Raw genomic sequence first — 22074 nt, 5'->3', positions numbered from 1 at the left:
TATATCCTGTCCATGTCCTCGGGAGCCACCGCGTCGAACTCTTCCCAGATAACATCATCAAGACCTACCTCTGTCGTCCCGCCCGAATCTACCCAATCCGTGTCCAGACCGTCCCAGATCTGAGCGATTTTATTGTGCAGATATTGTCCAAAATCCTCAGCCCGTCCTTGCAAGTGGTCCTCCCGTGCTCCCTGCAGAAGGAGGGAGCGGGTCACCCTAAACAGGGCGGCTGGGTGATTATCTGCCGATGCAATAAGAGCGGAAAAATACTCCCATTTTGCTCCCGTTTAATACTCCCGTATTAAACTAGAACAAATACATAAATTATCAATACCAAAAATATACGCCTGTCTTCCAGTTGTGTGCTGTGGTGATGGGCAAGCAAGGCATAAAACTGTCATCATACATATTATATTTACATGTTCAGCAGGTAACATCATTGCTGCTTTTAAACTCACCACAATAAATACAATCCAAACTGTTCTTATACTATAATTTCTTTAATTTTCTCCAAACCAAGGATAGGAATGATACAAAGCATATTTCTTGTAAAGCGGCTGGTTTCCTTTTCCCATCTGACAATTCATTTTCCAAATGAAAGTAATTACAGTTTAGAAAGGATCTGTTACTTGTCTTGATAATGTTTTTTATCTTTATCAGTATGGCCACTATATCTTAGCAAAAGAAATAGCACTTAGACTTATACACTGCCCCATAGTACTTTACAGCACATTCTGTGCGGTTTATAATGTCAGCATATTGTCCCCAACAATCTGTGTCATTTTATCTACCTGAAAGGCTAAAAGGGTGAGTCAAGCTTGAGCCCCATCAGAATTGAAATCCAGGCTGTAGGCAGAGTTTGCCTGCAATACTGCATTCTAAGCACGGAACCACTAGGGATCCTGGCACTTAGGCACTGTACAAAGGGTTTGCAGTAAAAGCACTAGATTCTTTCGTGTTCTGGGTATAGGATTCACAGAATGGATCTGACTGGCCTCTGCTTATTATGTGTTTTATTCTGTGCATGTGTGTTACAAAATGCTCTCACAATGCTTTACAAGATCAGTGGTGTTAAAGTAAGGCTGAGGGAGAAACAATTTAATGGCAGAAGAGAAAAGAAGAAAAGCAGACAAAAAAAGAAGAAACAGTTTATGCTCCTCCAATATTTGATTATGATTTCTTATAACAAGAGGAGAAACAATAGCATGAGTGGCCACTGAAGATAGGGAAATCCTTTTCCCCTTAGTCAAGGAGATGGATCAGCTCTGCTTTTCCCCTAATATGATGGGGTTCTAGGCCAAATCGTTAAGTGATTTTGTGATGCTGTTATCTCTTTAAAGCAGTGCTTCTCAAATAGTGGGGCGCGCCCCCCAGGGGGTGTGCGAGGCTCCGTAAAGGGGGGCGCGTTTGACCTTGGCAAACACTGTCATAACAAGCTAAGCCCCGTGTTTATGTCTCTGTATCCAATCAGAGAACAACGGGAGCATCTGATTGGCTGTCCAAAACCCTTGTGACATGAGCCTGTCGGAGCCATCTTTAGTGTGGGACGTCCGTCCACACTTACTTTGTTGCCCGAAGGATGTGCACCCAATTGATGTTCAAATGACTGACAATGACCTTCTCCTGTGAAACATAACGCTGCCCCAATTAATCAAACTTGCTAAAGAAATCGGGCTACCACTGCTGACATTTACATCGATAGTGAGCATTAAGCCAGTACATGTGACTGCGCATGCTCCTCCCTTTCAAGGAGAACAGACCCGATTGGATAGACATGATGCTCTATCCTGATTGGCCAAACCCACCCGTGTGACTTTTAGACCCGGAAATCGGTCCTCTGTACAGAAAAACGCCTGAAAGAAAGGAGGTCTCGGCTACACATTGAGAAGGAGCTGAGAGTTGCTGTGTCCTGCTTCAAACCCCGCTTTGAAAAGCTATGCATTGCAAAACGTGCTCATTGTAGCCATTAATCCAGACATCACTTCTGATTAAAAAATCAGCTCAAATTATTTTATATATTTTTGTTTTGCAGGTTAAAGTATTTTTAATAATGATACTATTTACAGTCCGCGGGGGGCGCGAAAAATGTTTTCTTCTTCCTAGGGGGGCATGACAGAAAATAATTGAGAAGCACTGCTTTAAAGACAATAATTTGGAAAAGGAAGTACTACATATGCAGAAATAAATGTAAAAAATGAAACAACAATCATTGAAGAAAAAAAATTGAAGTGGGAAGTTAGTTGGCTTATAAACAAAAGGAATAAGGTGGCTGAAAGTAAGCACAGGAGTCAGGAAAAGAATGAGAAATAACAAATACATTCAAGTCAGATATAGGATACCATACCTGTTGCTATTTAACTTATTAAATAAAAATGTTATCCTAACAACAGAACGTTTAAGCAAATTTAGTTCTTGAAGAAAACGGAATCATAAGATTTGTGAAAACTGTTTCCAGATGCCATGAACTCCACACACAGCAAGAATGTCCAACAAATCATTTGGGAAGAAATGAAATGATGCCTAAAAGCTTTGTTCTGAAGAAATTGTTTAGATCCCTGTAGTTTTCAGTTTAAGTTTTTAATCTGCTATGTGAGTAAATCCAGATCTTCATCTTCCAAGCCACTTAAATTTGTTTCATCATCTTTCTCAAATGCATCCTTTTTGTTATTCTGTCTTTGATGGTTTTGGGAAGGCTTTTGCTCAGTATGCTGCAGATTTGTCTGAATTCTATGAAAAAAAAAAGACATTAATATTTGTCAGGCTTTATTACTGGTAGGAAAGGAAAATGAACTTTTATGTATTCCCCCATGTGGCACAAATCTAATGTAAGAATGGACAGACTGTAACCTGGAGCTTAGTGAGGCAGATAGAGCAAAGTAATGTCTCAGGTTGGCTAAGGAGACACGCCAGTACAGGCATAACATTTTTCTACCTAGCCTCTTAGATTTCTTTTGAATATTGATTCTGCTTTCTCTGTGTCAACTACTATTCTGAGCTTTGAATTTTATGAAATCTCTTTATATTCACAGCTAGATCATATAGAATTGTGAACATTATCTTAGAGATAGAACATAACAAAATATGCTGAACATCACAAAGTGAAAATAAACATCTCATGGCATTCTTAAGCCTACTTTCATATGTTCACGTACAACCATTCATGATTATATTTGCTTAAAACAGTAACATCCAAACAATATTTTGCCATCTTGTTTCTAAGGCCATCATGTTTTCTGCATCTGATGTAAGATTGGTCAACATATTTTTTAATATAGATATGTACATACAGAATGTATGTGTAAAATATATTTTATCAAAAAAAATCACAGATTACAAAGTTCAAATCAAAACAATATCATACACTCAACTTCCACTGCATTTGCACTTGCCTCTACTTCCCCTCCAAGCAGAAGGGTAAGTCCCAGGTGTAGGAGTACATGCCCAGTTTCCAAGGGGTTTCTTTCCTCAGCTTGAACCAAAAAGGTATGCAACCCAGATCAAATGGCTCTGGCAGTATACAACACAGTACAGCAAGTCCTTGCTTAACTGTAAGAATTGGGACCGAAATTTCCATTACTAAGTGATGTGGTAGTATCATGTGGTCAGATTGCTTAACAACAGTAATCCCAGCATTCCGTTTCCATAGTTAAGTGAGAATCATGGGTCATAAAGCGAGGAATTTACATAATGACTTGTGACTTCCTGCCAGCTCCCACAGATGACATGTCCTGGCTTCTAACCCCATGTCCCCGTCCCCCCCACGTCTGCTGACAAGATCTTAAACAGGCTCTCTCTTAATGACCTCATAGGACAGGCAGAATTATTAGGTATCATAAGGTAAACATTAAATAATTTTATGGAGTTATAGGAAATCTTACGAAATTGTGATGTCTTCCCTCTTTCCACACTTAGCACACAGCTCTAGTTCGCAGGCACATGACTTGCAGATAATATGGTAAGAATCTTTTACAGTCTTTTGCAGACATTTTGTGCTATTAAGAGAAAAAGAATTAAAGCTGAATTAAAATATTTCATATGGCTATTTCACATATAACATGATAAATTAACAACCTGTGAAATCATAAATAGAATTTTTTCAAGTATCGTATACTTAAAAAAAGATATTATTTGTAAAATCTTTTAGAAATTTTGAAACGCAGGTAATGGAAGGATAGGTTTTCTTGGGAAGAAAATGGAGTTTGCAATGCCTAATTCCTTATCAATTGTCAGTTTCATAATGTTCGTGAACAAACTGTTAATTGTTCTTAAAATAGGTTGAGTAGATACCAACAAATTTTAAAGTGGCAATAAAACAAATGTATCTTTGAGATGGTATGGCAATTTATTTCGGTTTATACAGTTGGTAAAAACTGGTAGCATCTGATCATACTTTATCATATACATGATGTTTAAAGTATCCTGTAATAATCTGTGCAAAAAAAATATCTATCTACAATTAATCTTCATTAGTTCTAAGTATTTTAAAAATCACCAATATTTGATTTTAAAACAAAGAGATACACAAAATCAATGACTAGGCCTTCAAAGGAACTTTATCTATGCACATATACAAACAATTAGTTCAATCTTTTTATTAAATAAATTTCATCATGCACTGTAAAGTAATCTCTTATGGAGTAAATCCAACTCAAGAACAAAGAATTTGGAAATTACTTCCAAATGTGGATTAGATTATGGATGTAGACTTCACAATACCAGGGCATATTTGTTTTATATTCTAGTGCATATTTCATTAAACTTTTTGTCCATTTCTCTGGCCATATTTACCATTTGATAGAAAAATACTTAATTTTTCAAAAGTATCTAATGAAACTAAACCTGTAAACTGACAATTTAAATATTTAACAGCAGTTGCCAACCAGTCTCTCCATGGTTTTTTAGCAATAACTGTATCAGGAATATTCATAACTGCCAGAGCTGATCAAAGAGCTTTTCTTTTTCTGGCCAGTAGATAATCCTATTCATAAATGATTCTGTGTCTGGACTGAAAAGAATCCAAGGGAAGCGAGGAGTAAGAAGAATTTGAGGCCAATCTGTTTAAAGGCCTTGGCAAGCATGTTGCAGGAGGAACACGTGTAGCAAATACAGGTAGTCCCTGTCTTGCAAGATTTCTTTTTTAGCTTGCCAAGAACCATTAATGCAACTCTGAGTAATTTTCACACTACTTTGTTAGTAATATTAAAAAAATATCCCTAACGAAGTGCAGATGTTTCTTAAAGTTATGTTGTTCTTTGTTCTATGTACAAGACTGAATTAAGACACAACGCTTGTTTTGAACACTTCCTTTCCACTGGAAAATAAAGAGACTTGAATAATACTGATAAGACACATTTTAAACAGAGTTAAGCTCAAAGGTTATTTAAAATTCCTTTGCATGAATCACCTAGTGATGCACTTGGCAGAAATGCAGGTTACAAAACCTAGATATGTTTTTTTAATTAAAAAAAAACACCACCTCCAAAAATCTTAGAACAGACAAGGGTCACAGAAAAGCTATCTTTAAAGCTGGGCAAAATTGCTTCCTTTGTTATCATGGAAAGGACTGATCACCTCCCACTGTTTTTGTGGTTAAAATCATAGGCTCCTGAGGTTGCTTCTCAATTGCCCCTAAAAAATGGAAGAACCGCTGTTACTTATTGATCAACTGTAGGCTTGAAAAAATTGAAGATGCATTTTCGTACTTAAACTATTTACCTACTTTAAATTAAGGAAGTCTTGTGTGGCTCTGGCTTAATTACAGTTTTTAGTATGCAAGGAGGGTTTTATGCTAATCTTTCCTTGGTGTACCTTGTTATTTCCTAATGAAGCTTCAGAAGTACATAGCAATGCATATTTCTAGTATAGTTGACTCTTAAAAGTATTTTTGCTCCCTTTAAAGGGGGTAGTGGGCTCTACACAGTCTGATCTACCCTCTCTTTGGCCACGATTGATTAAAAGTTTCCATATCTGCTGGACTGGCCATATGGCTTTTAATATATTACAGTAACAATTTACTCACCATTTTTTAGCCTGTGTTAATTGCTTATACTTGTTGAATTTCACCCGCCATTCCAGGACCTCCTTACAGTGTTGACAGAGCCCTTCGTGGTGTTTTGCATTGATTTTCTATGAGAAAAAGTTGAAAAAGTACGGGTCTGGATGGGGAGAAACAGGCTCAAGCTTAATCCCTCCAAGACGGAGTGGCTGTGGATGCCGGCACCCCGATTCAGTCAGCTGCAGCCGCGGCTGGCTGTTGGTGGCGAGTTATTGGCCCCAAAGGATAGGGTGCGCAACTTGGGGGTCCTCCTGGACGATCGGCTGTCGTTTGAAGATCATTTGACGGCCGTCTCCAGGGGGGCCTTCCACCAGGTTCGCCTGGTTCGGCAGTTGCGCCCCTTCCTTGATCGGGATGCCTTATGCACGGTCACTCATGCGCTCGTTACCTCTCGCTTGGATTACTGTAATGCTCTCTACATGGGGCTCCCCTTGAAGTGCGCTCGGAGGCTTCAGTTAGTCCAGAATGCAGCTGCGCGGGTTATAGAGGGAGCTACACGTAGCTCCCATGTAACACCGATCCTGCGCAGGCTGCACTGGCTGCCTGTGGCTTTCGAGTGCACTTTAAGGTGTTGGTTATGACCTTTAAAGCGCTCCATGGCTTAGGACCTGGGTACTTACGGGACCGCCTGCTGCTACCACATGCCTCCCACCGACCCGTACGCTCCCATAGAGAGGGACTTCTCAGGGTGCCGTCCGCCAAACAATGCCGGCTGGCGGCCCCCAGGGGAAGGGCCTTCTCTGTGGGGGCACCCACACTCTGGAATGAGCTTCCCCCGGGTTTACGTCAAATACCTGACCTCCGGACATTTCGTCATGAACTAAAACACATCTTTTATTCGCAGGGCTGGCTTAAATTAGTTTTAATGGGAAATTTTATTAATTTTAAATGGGGTTTTTAGTACGGAAAATTTTAATTTCAGGCTAATTTAATAAGTTTTTAAATGGTATTTTAATTTGTATATTGTGTTGTTTTTACTTTTGCCTGTACACCGCCCTGAGTCCTTCGGGAGAAGGCGGTATAAAAATTAAATAAAATAAATAAATAAATAAATAAATAAAAATCAAATTTAATAATATAGACTCATCCTTCAAATCAGTAACAATTCAATTTTAGTTTGACTGGTTTTTTTTTTAAATACTTGGTAAAAATTTTCTACTGCTAGACATAAACTACAAAACATATATTTCCTACGCCACAATTTTTGTTACAGCATATCAGCAGCCTGTCATTTCTGTGAAGCCTTCTTGTTAGGTTTTAATTCATGGAAAGGACAGGCACGAGGAATCATGTTTAAATTCACAGTTTGATTTTCCGGATTGTTTTGAGAAAGCTACCTAGTAAGATTTTACAGCAAGAATTAATTTACTATTTGACTTTATCATCTCTAGGCCAACATCATAAAAAACAAATTCAGTTTTATGAGACTGTTAATAAAATAAAGTTACCCTGAAACTGAGGGTAACTCAGTTTCCCATCCCCTGCTGGTTTTCATATGGTTTCTTCCAAAACCAAGCCTAGATATAATTGCTAGTATAGTTGACTCTTAAAAGTATTTTTGCTCCCTTTAAAGGGGGTAGTGGGCTCTACACAGTCTGATCTACCCTCTCTTTGGCCACGATTGATTAAAAGTTTCCATATCTGCTGGACTGGCCATATGGCTTTTAATATATTACAGTAACAATTTACTCACCATTTTTTAGCCTGTGTTAATGGCTTATACTTGTTGAATTTCACCCGCCATTCCAGGACCTCCTTACAGTGTTGACAGAGCCCTTCGTGGTGTTTTGCATTGATTTTCTATGAGAAAAAGTTGAAAAAGTACGGGTCTGGATGGGGAGAAACAGGCTCAAGCTTAATCCCTCCAAGACGGAGTGGCTGTGGATGCCGGCACTCGATTCAGTCAGCTGCAGCCGCGCTGGCTGTTGGTGGCGAGTTATTGGCCCCAAAGGATAGGGTGCGAACTTGGGGTCCTCCTGGACGATCGGCTGTCGCTTGAAGATCATTTGACGGCCGCTCCAGGGGGCCTTCCACCAGGTTCGCCTGGTTCGGCAGTTGCGCCTTCCTTGATCGGGATGCCTTATGCACGGTCACTCATGCGCTCGTTACCTCTCGCTGGATTACTGTAATGCTCTACATGGGGCTCCCTTGAAGTGCGCCGGAGGCTTCAGTTAGTCCAGAATGCAGCTGCGCTGGTTATAGAGGAGCTACACGTAGCTCCCATGTAACACCGATCCTGCGCAGGCTGCACTGGCTGCCTGTGGCTTTCCGAGTGCACTTTAAGGTGTTGGTAATGACCTTTAAAGCGCTCCATGGCTTAGGACCTGGGTACTTACGGGACCGCCTGCTGCTACCACATGCCTCCCACCGACCCGTACGCTCCCATAGAGAGGGACTTCTCAGGGTGCCGTCCGCCAAACAATGCCGGCTGGCGGCCCCCAGGGGAAGGGCCTTCTCTGTGGGGGCACCCACACTCTGGAATGAGCTTCCCCCGGGTTTACGTCAAATACCTGACCTCCGGACATTTCGTCGCGAACTAAAAACACATCTTTTTATTCGCGCGGGGCTGGCTTAAATTAGTTTTAAGGGGAAATTTTATTAATTTTAAATGGGGTTTTTAGTATGGAAAATTTTAATTTCAGGCTAATTTAATAAGTTTTTAAAAGGTATTTTAATTTGTATATTGTGTTGTTTTTACTTTTGCCTGTACACCGCCCTGAGTCCTTCGGGAGAAGGGCGGTATAAAAATTAAATAAAATAAATAAATAAATAAATAAATAAAAATCAAATTTAATAATATAGACTCATCCTTCAAATCAGTAACAATTCAATTTTAGTTTGACTGGTTTTTTTTTTAAATACTTGGTAAAAATTTTCTACTACTAGACATAAACTACATATATTTCCTACGCCACAATTTTTGTTACAGCATATCAGCAGCCTGTCATTTCTGTGAAGCCTTCTTGTTAGGTTTTAATTCATGGAAAGGACAGGCACGAGGAATCATGTTTAAATTCACAGTTTGATTTTCCGGATTGTTTTGAGAAAGCTACCTAGTAAGATTTTACAGCAAGAATTAATTTACTATTTGACTTTATCATCTCTAGGCCAACATCATAAAAAACAAATTCAGTTTTATGAGACTGTTAATAAAATAAAGTTACCCTGAAACTGAGGGTAACTCAGTTTCCCATCCCCTGCTGGTTTTCATATGGTTTCTTCCAAAACCAAGCCTAGATATAATTGCTAGATATATCTCAAGTAATTCTGTGGATTATAGCCAAAGGATTTGGTACTTCTGACTCAGAATGTCTGAGTTTTAGTCAGTTTTCTGAGTTTAAACATACATACTTATCTTATGCCGTCTTACAGTCCATTTCTGAAAATACCCTCAGACTGAATTTAAAGAAGGTCATATGGCATGGGAGTTTACTCTTCAAAATGCTTGAATGTTCACGTTTGCCTTGAAAGCACAATATTAGGTCTAATTTTTTTTGTATGGTACATAGAATGATATGTAATGATAATTAGCTTATTCGGTGCTTTACCTTTTTATAATCAGCCCAATTCCGCCGCATTGTACAATTAAGAAACTGGCAGCTATTCTAATCCTAAAATCAAGAGCTTTAGACAAAAGTGTAAGCTTTCTTTGCCCAAAATCATCTTCAGTCAAGATTAACAGGTAATTTTTAAATTATAGATACTGAATTTGTTAGTAACTACCATGTATTTATTCAATAGCAATATATTTACTACAACACTATTTCAAGAAATCGTAAATCATCAAACTGCCATTGACCTAAACCAGGGGTGTCAAACTCAAGGCCCGGAGGCCAGATCTGACCTGTGGGGTACTTAGATCTGGAAACAGCGAAGGACCAGCCCGCAATGCTTCTACCAGCGATAAAGGAGTTCGGGAGGGCTGCATGCGACCTTCCCGAGCTCCATTTTCACTGGCAGAGAGTTGCAGGAGGCAGTGGCAGTTGAAAACAGAGCATGGGAGCCTGTTTTCGCTGGCAGAGCGCTCGGGCCACCACAGGCGCTGACATGAGTGATGAACTGGCCACACCCATGCCGCCACCCTACCCCCTCCTCCGGTCAAACACAACCCTGATGTGGCTCTCAATGAAACTGAGTTTGACACCCCTGACCTAAACTATCTCAAGTGGAACAAGACACACAGAACAACACTCTTCCTATTGTCCTAAAATGATTTTTTAAATAGTACTATCTAATCAGACTTGTGAATCTGTATCAAAGACATTCTTTTAAGAGCATTATCGCTTTCATTAGGATTTCTCTTTAATTTTCCCCCTTTCACCATAGTTGTTCAAAAAAAATTTTTTCTTTAAATTTTCCAGTCCTGGCCCCTGAAGACAATGTCAGTAATTCTGATGATCAAGAATGTGTAATAAAAAAATAATCTTTGAATTTAAGATTTGCTGATTTAGATAAGACGCTAGACTGACAGCGTGTTGTCTCCAAAAAAAGGCAGAGCTTTGCCCATCTTGGAGTCCAAGTGTCATCTATACGATCAATACTACTTCTGAATTATTGAAACTTATAGCAATTAAGAATCTTCTGAGGATTGAAGCTCATCATATTTCAGATACAGAAATACACATTATCTTCAATGGAAAATTAAAGTATGGGGTTGTTTGTGTTTAAAAATTCCTCTTATGATTTTTGTGGGCAATCAAACATACATAAATCTACTGTTGTATGCAAATGATAAAATCATATTATCCAATAGAGAATGGCTCTTTTTCAGATACTAAACAACTTTAGAGTCATTAGTACTAATAAACCCAACCCACCTAATCATTGTGCATGTGACTGTGCATCACATAATAAAAAAATACCTAATCTGGTGTCCTTCAGATTCTTGGAACTGTAATTCCCAGCATGCCTAGTCAGTATGGCTGAGGAAGCCACCTCAGAGCACTCCCCCTTCTCTCTTGGCTCTAAAACTCTTACTTGTTTTGCAGGAAGATATCAGATCATCACTTTGGATCTACATCAGGGAAGAGCATCTAGTAGCTGTTGAGCCATCTAGTGCATTCAGCTTAATTTAATGCAGTCCTTGGCCTAATTTCAAAAGCTTTCTGTAAGACATCAGCCAACTCTCTTCCATTTAAGCATGAAAAAGGCAATGAAAAGAAAGACAGAAGTGTAGAAAAATATATTACCTTGTCCCTACCCTCCACATAGCTCCAACAGTTTACCTGAAGAGAAATGTGTGTCTTAATGGATATCCCTTCCTGCTTTAACTTAAGAAAAAAGTAAAGGCAGTGGCATAAGTGACAAAAAAATTCCTTACATTAACCACTAAATTATATAAATTGCTGAATGCATTGGTAATCCTATTGGTAATTTGTTGGCAGGCACTCAAGCCTGAAGTAGGATTTATTCTACCCCACTCCTTGTTTTGAGAGCCAAAGAGAAAAGGCCCAGGAACAATACTTTTCAGTTCTCTGGCATACAAAAAGCACTGAACAAATGCAAAGGATATTAACTTGCATTCAAGGTATATGCTTATTTTATTGTATTTGTTACATTTATATATCTGCCATCTCACATATAATAGCTCTGGGAAGCAAATACAATCACTATGTTCTTAAGAGAAAAGAAAAAAATTAAACTGCAGAACTGAAGGGGGCATCCTGTTGTTCAGCATCTCAACTGTCTGCTCTCCTTACAACCGCCCCTCCTACCTTATCGATCTGTCCATCTTGCAGACAGGTAAGCACTTGTGAACTGAAACAAAAAACCCTACCTCTTTTTTCATAAACTTTTAAACCTTTCTCTACTCTGAGGCCAATAGCTTATTGCTGAGCAACAGATAGCTTCATGTGGCAGAAATAATTGTTTAACAATGTAGTTAGGGATATAACTTCTGCTCTGATGCTTACATAAAAGAAAACTAAAGATGAAGTTTATTTAGGAAACAGCATGATCACAGAAAAACCCGAAGAGCCAGTCTGGTGAAGTGGTTATAAACCAGGAGACAGTGAATTCTAATCCCATCATAGGCACAAAGCCAGTAGGGTCCCTCTGTCTCAGCCCTAGGAAGAAAGCAATGGCAAGCCACTTATAAAATCATCCTAAGAAAACTGCAGGGCCAGTTTGTCCAGGGAGGGAGGGAGGGAGGAAGGAAAGAAGGAAGGAAGGAAACATTAAGTTTATTTTAGTTTATTTGTCATAACAGCATACATAAGCATAAGCATAAGCATGAAGCAACTATATAGCATATAAGCATATATATGAGTATAAGCATGTAATAACTATATAAATTGGATATAATGAAAGGAAACAGTAGGACAGGAACGAGTTTGTGCTCTTATGCATAAGAGTTTGTGCTCTTATGCATGCCCCTTATAGACCTCTTAGGAATGGGATGAGGTCAATAGTAGACAGTTTTTGGTTGAAGTTTTGAGGATTTTGGGAAGAGACCACAGAGTCAGATAGTGTATTCCAAGCATTAACAACTCTGTTACTGAAGTCATATTTTCTGCAATCAAGATTGAAGCAGTTAACATTAAGTTTAAATCTATTGTTTGCTCTTGTATTGTTGTGATTGAAGCTGAAGTAGTCTTTAACAGGAAGGACATTGCAATAGATGATTCTATGAGTTAAACACAGGTCCTGTCGGAGGCGGTGGAGTTTTAAGTTTTCTAAACCCAGGATTTCAAGTCTGGTGGCATAAGGTATTTTGTTGTATCCAGAGTTCCTGAATTCTATCTACATCTAAGGGCCTATGGTGTGCTGTCCTCCATTATGGAGAGACAGTGAGACCAATGAGTCCCTGAACTGCATTAAGTCTGAATTAGAAGAAAAAGGAGACTGACCTGAGTTAAGAAGGAAATTATGAAACTCCTGAGAATGAATAGGAGGTATGTTCCATAGGGATATGCAACATAAGTCTTTTAGGCAAGGTTAGCAGATAAAAATGCTTTAACAGTCCCTCTGTTAGCTATCTCTACATCTATTGATTATAACACTCAATAGCTTTATACGTGCAGAAAGTCAGTGAATAAACTGGTAAACTGCTAAAAAACCAAAAGTGACATCTGAACATTTGGGGTCTGAATTCCACATCAATACATTTGTTTCATCTGTGTATCTGTTATTATAAACTGTAAGCTATGGCTGTGCAAAGCATTCGAAACACATGCTTTGCAAAGTGTAGTAGCATAGCAAAACACATCTATTTGACATCATAAAAGCAGCCATGTCCTGTGGAAAGCTTTGAAATTTCTCATTTGTCTAAGTACGTATGCATACATTTCTGCTAGCACTGCCAGAGAAGATGTTGTGCATATATATAGAAATGTGAACACAGCTAGATATCCTTCAAGTCTTGTATTACTGCAGTAAACTCTCTTTCAGGTGGCCCTGGAAGACTAATTCAAAACTGCAATTGGTACAAAATGCATCAGTCCACCTGCTGATAGGTACAGGATGATTCAACAATAATTATTGTGACTTCCCGTAAGTTAAATTCAAGATGCTGATTTCAATCTATTGTGCTTTATAGAGTAAAGTCCAAAGCTATCTACTGTAGAGATAATTTTTATTGTTCTGTATAGTTGTTATATCCACATAGGGCACTGACTGATCGAGTGTGTATAGCCAGAATAGTTTTAACTGTAAAACTTCTGGGAGACAAACAGCAAGCTTCAAAAGACAGTTCAGGGCCAAGCATGAAAAAAATCTATGATGCTCAGCAATGTTCTTTGGGAGAATAAAAACAGACCAAGCTTTCCTTTACTATCCCATTAATGGACTATAAGATCACAATTGAAAAAGGAAATGTTTCTTGCTAAATAAAGAGAGTCAAGCCTGTAATATCTGAAGGTATGGAATGCAAAAAGGCAGGGCCAATGTGTGCAGTTCTAAACCGATTGCATACTTTTTCCAACAGCTATTTAAATATCAATCATGTAACTTGTCAAACCTTGTCAGAATCTGTAGAAAGGCCAAAGTGCATTATTTTAATAGCAACAAAACAAAAAAATAAAACAATTTTATTTTTTTTATTTTTTTTATAATTTTGCAATTATAAAACAAAATCATGACTCAGACTGTAGATTTTCATGGCTGCTATTTATGAGATTTCCAGGCAATGCCATGTGAGACAATAAATAAAAGCTGATGTTGCACTTTTTTTTTTTTTAATTTGCATTTATATCCCGCCCTTCTCCGAAGACTCAGGGCGGCTTACACTATGTTAGCAATAGTCTTCATTCTATTTGTATATTTATATACAAAGTCAACATATTGCCCCCAACAATCTGGGTCCTCATTTTACCTACCTTATAAAGGATGGAAGGCTGAGTCAACCTTGGGCCTGGTGGGACTAGAACCCGCAGTAATTGCAGGCAGCTGCTGTTAATAACAGACTGCATTAGCAGTCTGAGCCACAGAGGCCCTTGTTATGACTCGTTTCCTGTTTGACATTTACTTCCTATTCCAGTTTTGATTTAGCTGTATCTGGAAGCTAGTTTTGGCACAAGTAGTCTTGACTTACACAACCATTCATTTAGTGACTGTTTGAAGTTACAACAGCACTGAAAAAAGTGACTATGATCACTTTCCATACTTACGACCATTGCAGTATCCCTATGGTCATGTGATCAAAATTCAGGTGCTTGGCAACTGGCACTTATGACAATTGCACTATCCCAGAGTCATGTGATCACCATCTGCAATCTTCCCAGCTGGCTTCTGACAAGCAAAGTCAAGGGGGAAAGCCAGATTCGCTTAATGACCATGACTAACTTAACAACTGCAGTGATTTGATTAACAACCATAGCAAAATTGGGTGGGACTTGCTTAACAACCATCTTGCTTAGCAATGGAAATTTTGGACTCAATTATGATCGTGAGTTGAAACTCTAGGTATTCAATTGGTTTTACACATACACACTTGATTTTCACACTCAAATGAATCAATACTGCATATGCTGACTTCATCCTCCTATTACTTGTCTATTCTCCTTTCTAAAATGTCCAGATTTTAATGTTCACAGGGCTGGAGAATGATAACTAACTGTTTCCATTCTAATGGCAGAAACTACAGGATAAATTTACTGGGTTTCACCTCACCCCTCAAATTTTCAAAAGCTAAGAAATTTGATGAAAATATACAGATATTAAGGTCACACTAACAAGATGAGGAAAGATAAACAGTGATACATAATGCTACAATAATATACCATGCGTAAAGATCAGAGTAAGATAATACAGGTTTTTCCATCTGAGGGGGGGAAAAAAAGCCCTGGCAATTTTTTTAAACAAAGAACCCGTTACTCTTTTTGACCTTGAAACATTCCATTTAGGTGAACAAAGAAAAAGAAGTAAGGTGATGGATAAGAGAGTTGATGTAAAAGCTGCATAGTGGGATCCTTGGTGCTCTTGTACTGATATTCCCTAGTTTGTAATGAAACATCTGCAAGGAAACAACCAAGCTCAGAGAGAACTAAGAATCCCACAGTTCAATCCTGAACTACAATTTTTCTCTTTAAAGTTCTCTATTATGCTCACAATACTAAATGAGATCAACTTCCCCCACCTCCCCTCCCAAAAATTCCAAGCAAGGAGCAAGAGACATCCACGTGGTACCTTCAGACCTGACAAAACTTCAGTAAGACTGAGAAAGCGAGAAATATACAGGGTTCAATAAAGTATCTTTAATACCAGCCTTTGAACCTTCATTTACACAAGATTCATTTAATGTGAATTTTTTTGAAGGATCAGAAACACTTTTTCCCAAGTCTCCAACCACTTAAGCCAGGGGTGTCAAACTCGCTTTCATTGAGGGCAATGAACACAGTTCTGTTTGATCTTGGGGGGGGGGAGGGACATGGCCAGCTTGACATCACTCATCGAGGCTCCGCTTTCGGCCACAACGGCCTCCTGAAGTTTTCTGCCAGTGACCCTCCCAAGCTCTGTTTTCGCTGGCAGAGGCACTGCAAGCTGGTCCTTCGCTGTTTTGAGGGTGGCTCCCCGGGCCAGATCTAAGCACCCGGTGGGCCTCATCTGGCCCGCAGGCCTTGAGTTTGACACCCCTTACTTAGGTGGTTGCAAGATACGCTACCAATGGATCTGTTTAAGAGGCCTGGTATCTGCTCTCTTCCTTTCTTTTCCAGCCTCTCAATCACTCACCTATATTCACCCTGACAAAAGGATTAAGGTTGTTCTATTAATTACATCTTTATGTTGCCCTTTGAAAAATAACCCTTTGCCTGTATGTGTGCTTATCCCTGTCTGTGTTGTGGTCCACCAGCAGCCTGCAGAGCTGGCAGCGGAGTTGGACAGTGAGAAGGCTGGGGAGGACAATGGGCCAGTCCTGGAGTCAGGGGAAGGCCCGGATGAGGGCTCTGCGTCCAAGGCAGAGATGGGGCCAGGGCCAACTGGGAGCGATGCACAGACTCCGGAGCCTCTAGAGGTGGACAGCAGAGAGGCAGAGGAACAGGAGGAGCCTGTTCCTAGTGCATGCATGCGAAGAGCTGCCAGAAGGCAAGAGTAGCTAAAGCAAAAAGGCCAGGAGATGATTGGCTTTTGGATTGTTTATAGGAAAGCAACATTGCTGCAATTGTTTCTTGTATCCTGTTTCTGAACTTCATGGGGTTCTCGCCAAGAAAAGTTTTTGGCAGGGTGCCAAAGGAGACAAAGGTTTGTGATAAGGCGGAAGGACTTTTTCTGAAGGACTTTGGACTTAATTTGGACTAAGCTGAGAATGAAGTAATTCTCAGCTGTTCTAATAAAATATGTTTGTTTAGGACTGATTGTGTCTGGTAATAACTATTTGGGCCTACGTCACAACAGTTTGGGCGTATATGTACATAAGAGAAGAGTACAAATAAAATAGGATAGGAAGGAAGATCTCACACAGACACATATGCAAAGGAGATATCATGATTTGACTGATACTCCAAAGGAAAAAAAATCAATCTATAACAGAAATTCTTATGATTCTCTATGAAGCCGCAAGCCAAATTCCTATTTTTTTCTAAAAGTCAAGAATAGTGTAAGAAGTTAACATTTGCATCAGGCTATTTTCAAAACATCTGACTATCACATGAGCATCCAACGGAAGTCATACTCTGGTTCCTTAGTAGGACAGAAAGGATAATATCCAAGTCATGCTTCTATTTATGAAAGTAACTTCTCCAATGGAATTTGAAGAAGCAAGCATTTCTTTCTCCAAGTAGTTTCCCATTCATTCCCAAAATATATCCTGAAGTGTTACCATGTCTCAAAAGCAGACCTAGGGGAATATAGAAATAAGGGAAATGAAGACCCACTGGGAAACCAAATCAACTAATATGATACAGGTTTCACCCAAAGTCCAGGTTAAGATACGTGAGACAGGAATTCAAGGAAGTATACGAGATTATATATACTATCGTCTAAGTAATTATTTGTATTATTACCAGTTTGGTCTGATCTAGTTTGGTCTGAAAACACTAAACAGCCATGAAAATTATTTCTACACAAATGCACCCATAGTATCAGATCAATAACTTACTATTCTCCTGCTCTGTTCCCTGTACAGTAGACGTTAAGAATAAAAGTGACACAAATTTGGACTGAGTTGAAATGGTTTAACCACTAAAATAGGCAAACATGTGGAGAAACAGACTACTTAAGGACTTAAATAATCATACATCAGTTTGTTTTTCTAACACTGTATCATTTAGTACACACCAGTTTTGAGCAACAGATGGTCAGGACTTTTTAAAAGATAGCCATAATTCTTGCTAAGCCATACCCTTCTTGAACTATTATTTACAACTATTTGCCACAGAAAAATAACCCAATGCAAATACATGAAGAAAAATATGTAAATTCTATCATTAGAAAGATTCAAGAACAGAAATTTTAAAAGTAAGCATTACAGCAGGGCATAGTTGTGCCATATCACTGACTCATAGGAGGAAACTGAAATTTAAATAGGCCAATTGTGGCATATAAAGTATATTTCACAATGACTCTCCTCATTATCTTTTAAAATGTTTGTTCCGTATCAGTGACTATATTTTCTTTGAAATTTAGATGGGTTTCACTGTCTTTCTATAATTATACAAAGTAAAACAACAAAACAAGCATTTCCTTTAAATGCTTCGAGTGCGCAAATCATTTGGTTTTTTTTTAAGACTGAAAATCCAATGCAATAAAGGTGAATAAGGAATTATTTATACATTAGCCTACAGCTATCTTTGAATTGTGCTTAGGTATACATTTGTTCTGTAATTAAACTATCTATTTTATTTGCCATAGATTATGACACTCCACCTTTTTTACTTGTTAAACATAAAACTAAAAACTGGCTCTTCCAGTATTAATACTGTTTAGGAGTGTGACCAAACTGGGCTATTGTTTCCAGTGCACAAATATTTGTTTCTCTAAAGTGCAGAGATCATGCCATCTGTATGCAGCAGTGGACAATGAATAATAAACAGGGAAAAAAAACCCACATTATTATTGGCATTCTTGTTCAAATAAAGCATTTTTGGAAAAAGGGACAGAAGATCTTTTAATGGACTTTAACATACATTCAAGATGAGCAAATTACATAAAAGTGAGCATCAATAACATAACATCTATATTCTTCTATCATTTGCAGAATGTGATACAGCTTTATAAATTATACAAAATGAAGATACAATGACATAATTTTTGCTATTGCAGTATACATAGCTGACTTTAGAATCATCCAGGGAAACTGAATGATGTCAGACGTAGGATAGATAAACACATATGGTACTTCTGACATCACATAATTGAAACTGCCTATCAAAAAATACAGCAGCTTTAAAATGATTAGACTGACTCACCAAAGTTTACAGAAATAACATTTACTGCTTTCAAAAACAAAAGCATGTGGTGTATTCTAGTTATTATGGATCAGCAGCAGAAGGTTCTTGAACTCATAACTTGTTTTCAGACTTCCTATAGGAATCTAGTCTATAGGAAATGGAAAGCAGAATTTGGTAATAGGCAGGTGTCTGCCCTCATGGAAAAAGCAGTTAATTTGTAATAAAAAAGTCAATTTTCATCTAATAGCTACAGTTATATTGCACAATATGTTAAGGGAATCTGTAACAGATATGGCAATTGTACACATCCTAGTTATGCACGCCCTCATTCATCCACGTCAGTTAACCATTTTCATTCTAAATACAGAACAGACCAATCCAATTAGGCTTTAAAAAGTCCTCTGACAAGGACAGCAAGATGGGAAAGCAAATGAACTTTATTTTTAGATGGAACACAAGCAATTATACATGTTCATATACTGATATAGAATATACATTCATAATATATGTGCTTTATGGCACCTATATTCTAATTCTCCTGAATCCAGTTTATTTCCTTTAACAGCGATGTATGTATTGTCAGGGTGCTTGTTAACAATTACAAAGGCTAGGTTCACAGCCATACTTCTTTGTGTAACCATCTTGAAGGTGACTTTACTATCTAATCTAACCTCAAATTACATTTTCAGCTTCTTATCATACAACAGGTAATGATGCTCTTGAGCTGAGCCCAACTCCTGGCAGTTCTACAAACACAAACCCAACTGTCTTGCAACAGACACAATTTGCCTTTTTTTCTAGGATACTCTTTTTACTTCCTACTCTAGCCAAGTGTCCACATATTTCCTATCATCTCTTATACAAGTAAAAACCAGTCCTGATTTCTCTGCCCAAATAAGGTCATTGAAATGCTGCTCTCTGCTATTTTATAGACATTTTTTATTCTTCCACTTCTACTGAAAAACAGTAAGATTTAAAAAAAGATTGACACTCCAACCTCCTTCTGATTAAAATTCAGTGTCTTAGAATTGCATTAATTCATAAGACTGTCAATGATAGGGAAGTTATATTTCTGAGGCCTAATACATAAAGTAACAATATTTATCTTTTCCCATTAAACTAAACTAAACTAAAAATTGCCTAGAATTAGATGCTAGTAAAAAATACACGGTAAGCAGTCATTGGCTTTGAGAGATTTAATTTGAAAATAGCTAACACTTGCAAATGAACTTAGCTTTTCCAAAGTTTAATGGTTTACTTTTGTACAGATTCTATAGTCATAGTTGTGGTTTTTTCCACAAATGTTATTCATTACTTAGAAAAGTAACATTTTATGCCTGAAATTTTAGGCACTTAAGATTAGCAAATAAGCCTCCTGATCATGGTCAGGGGCTTTTTTGAAAACATTCTTCTACAATCCCAAAAACATCTCTAGGATTTGAAGAGAATTTTTTTACATGATATTCTTCCTAATATAAACTTTCTTACTGTTCCAGGTTTCTACAGGCCATTCAATTTCAATTTGATATTTATTGTATTTGTACTGTTCTGCCATTATGAGTTTATATTGGATCAGATCGAAATTATATCCACTGAACCTATGTCCTTTCAAATGAACCAGGGGTTAAATTATTAGTGTGCTTTTGATTTAATACTGCTTAAATCTGACTAATCCAGACTGAATCTGACATTGTTTTTATCCCTCTATCATTATAGTAAGTTGCTCTGATTTGTTAAACAAAAACATAAGATTTTACAATTATGATTTTGCAAAGGTGGTTATTTTGTTGATATGTACTTATTTAGGATGTTTTGATTCTTTTCTAAAGGATGGCCAATTAGTGGCTTAAGTAAGAGAATAATTTAATTTTTAAGTGAAACAACTTCCTCCCATTTTCTGCATACTATAAATTAGTAAGGGTATCTACCAAGCACACCCAATTTCTATCTTAGGCTTGATTTAATGCAACATCTTTAACTCTAGCATATTACCGTAAGTGGTGGTTACAGTAATGAGTATTTAAAGTGTATTTTAAAAAACACTGCTTTCTCAACCTTACCCATTTAGCCAGACTATTTTAATGAAGGTACGTACATGTGTGCTCTAAAACAGTGATCACCAACCAGTGGCCCATGGACCACTGGTGGTCCGTGAGAAAATTTTGGTGGTCCACAGAAAAATTATTTGCATTTTTTTATATTTCACTAAATACTATTTTTCTTTTTAAAAATTTTGAATTAGTGGTCCACAGGTTTTAAAATTATGAATTTAGTGGTCCCTGAGGTCCGAAAGGTTGGTGACCCCTGCTCTAAAACATGCGTCTCCAACCTTGGCAACTTTAAGCCTGGAGGACTTCAACTCCCAGAATGCCCCAGCCAGCAAAGCTGGCTGGGGCATTCTGGGAGTTGAAGTCCTCCAGGCTTAAAGTTGCCAAGGTTGGAGACCCCTACTCTAAAACAGACAAACAATGACCAGATGCGATCAAAGATTTCTAGCAGCTGCTCAAGGCACACCCACATTCTCACTCTTAAATAACTGCACCAAAAACCTAATTATTTTTAAAAAGTGCTAAAACTCCCAAGTTCTTTTCCAGGCCGCCCTCCTAGAGAAGGGAAACCCCCCCCCGCCCCCATTAACTGTTTGAACTAGTTTGGATACCGGTGGGCAACTATGACCACTTTACGCCCTGTGGACATGCCGGCGCAGGAATTCTGGGAGCTGAAGTCCATAAAGTTGCCACAGCTGCCTATCCCGGAGTTTGAGGTTTGCGCATCTAAATAAAAAAAAAAAACTAGATCGCCCCCCCGAAGAGATCTGCAGCTCTGAGACCGAAAGGAGGGGGGGGGGACTCCCGAAACCCGGCTTCATACCTTGCGTTGGGCGCTGGAGTCATACTTGTCATTCCGGAAGCCTTGAGCGTTCTGGTGCCGTTGAGCTCGCGTCCGGGATACGTTCCCTCTCTGCGAGCTCATCTTCCATGCTTTCCCTCCTCGCCCGGAAGCAAACCGGCTCCTCACATCCTGCGAAGAGGTTTGTTGAAGCGCCTCAGGTTACTTCGAACGGCAGAGCGGCTGCGATTGGCTTCGATGAAGAAGATCCCGCCTCCCCGCCAGGAAATCTGACAAGAGCACGCAGCCGAGAGACGTAATTTTATTGGTCGGCTCTCGAGGGCTACCGGTCAGAGAGGCTTTAAG

The 22074-nt window shown here is 38.6% G+C and overlaps 1 protein-coding gene across 2 annotated transcripts; it reads right to left on the bottom strand.

Annotated features, from left to right (window-relative positions):
- Positions 1-467: 467 nt before the first annotated feature.
- On the bottom strand, positions 468-21986 carry C2H9orf85 (chromosome 2 C9orf85 homolog). Of its 2 annotated transcripts, none has more exons than XM_058168734.1 (4): positions 21751-21986; positions 7749-7855; positions 3879-3992; positions 468-2727 (listed from the first exon to the last, which is right to left on the bottom strand). In XM_058168734.1, the coding sequence occupies exons 1-4, from the start codon at positions 21850-21852 to the stop codon at positions 2586-2588; spliced, it is 465 nt and encodes a 154-aa protein (XP_058024717.1). In that variant the 5' UTR covers positions 21853-21986; the 3' UTR covers positions 468-2585. The 2 variants fall into 2 exon arrangements, with proteins under 2 accessions (XP_058024717.1, XP_058024718.1); XM_058168735.1 differs by lacking the exon at positions 468-2727 and adding an exon at positions 3393-3546.
- Between the last annotated feature and the right edge of the window lie 88 nt (positions 21987-22074).

This window comes from Ahaetulla prasina, chromosome 2 (assembly GCF_028640845.1).
Source record: "Ahaetulla prasina isolate Xishuangbanna chromosome 2, ASM2864084v1, whole genome shotgun sequence".
Lineage (NCBI taxonomy): Eukaryota > Metazoa > Chordata > Lepidosauria > Squamata > Colubridae > Ahaetulla > Ahaetulla prasina.
This window is presented reverse-complemented; position numbering and strand designations above follow the sequence as displayed.

Coding starts and splice junctions, on each gene's coding strand:
- C2H9orf85 (XM_058168734.1), bottom strand. CDS start 21,852: ATGAGCTCGCAGAGAGGGAACGTATCCCGGACGCGAGCTCAACGGCAC. Junction 7,856..21,750: donor ACTCCAGCGCCCAACGCAAG/GTATGAAGCCGG, acceptor TTTTTCTCATAG/AAAATCAATGCAAAACACCA. Junction 2,728..3,878: donor AGGGAAGACATCACAATTTC/GTAAGATTTCCT, acceptor TTTTTTTCATAG/AATTCAGACAAATCTGCAGC.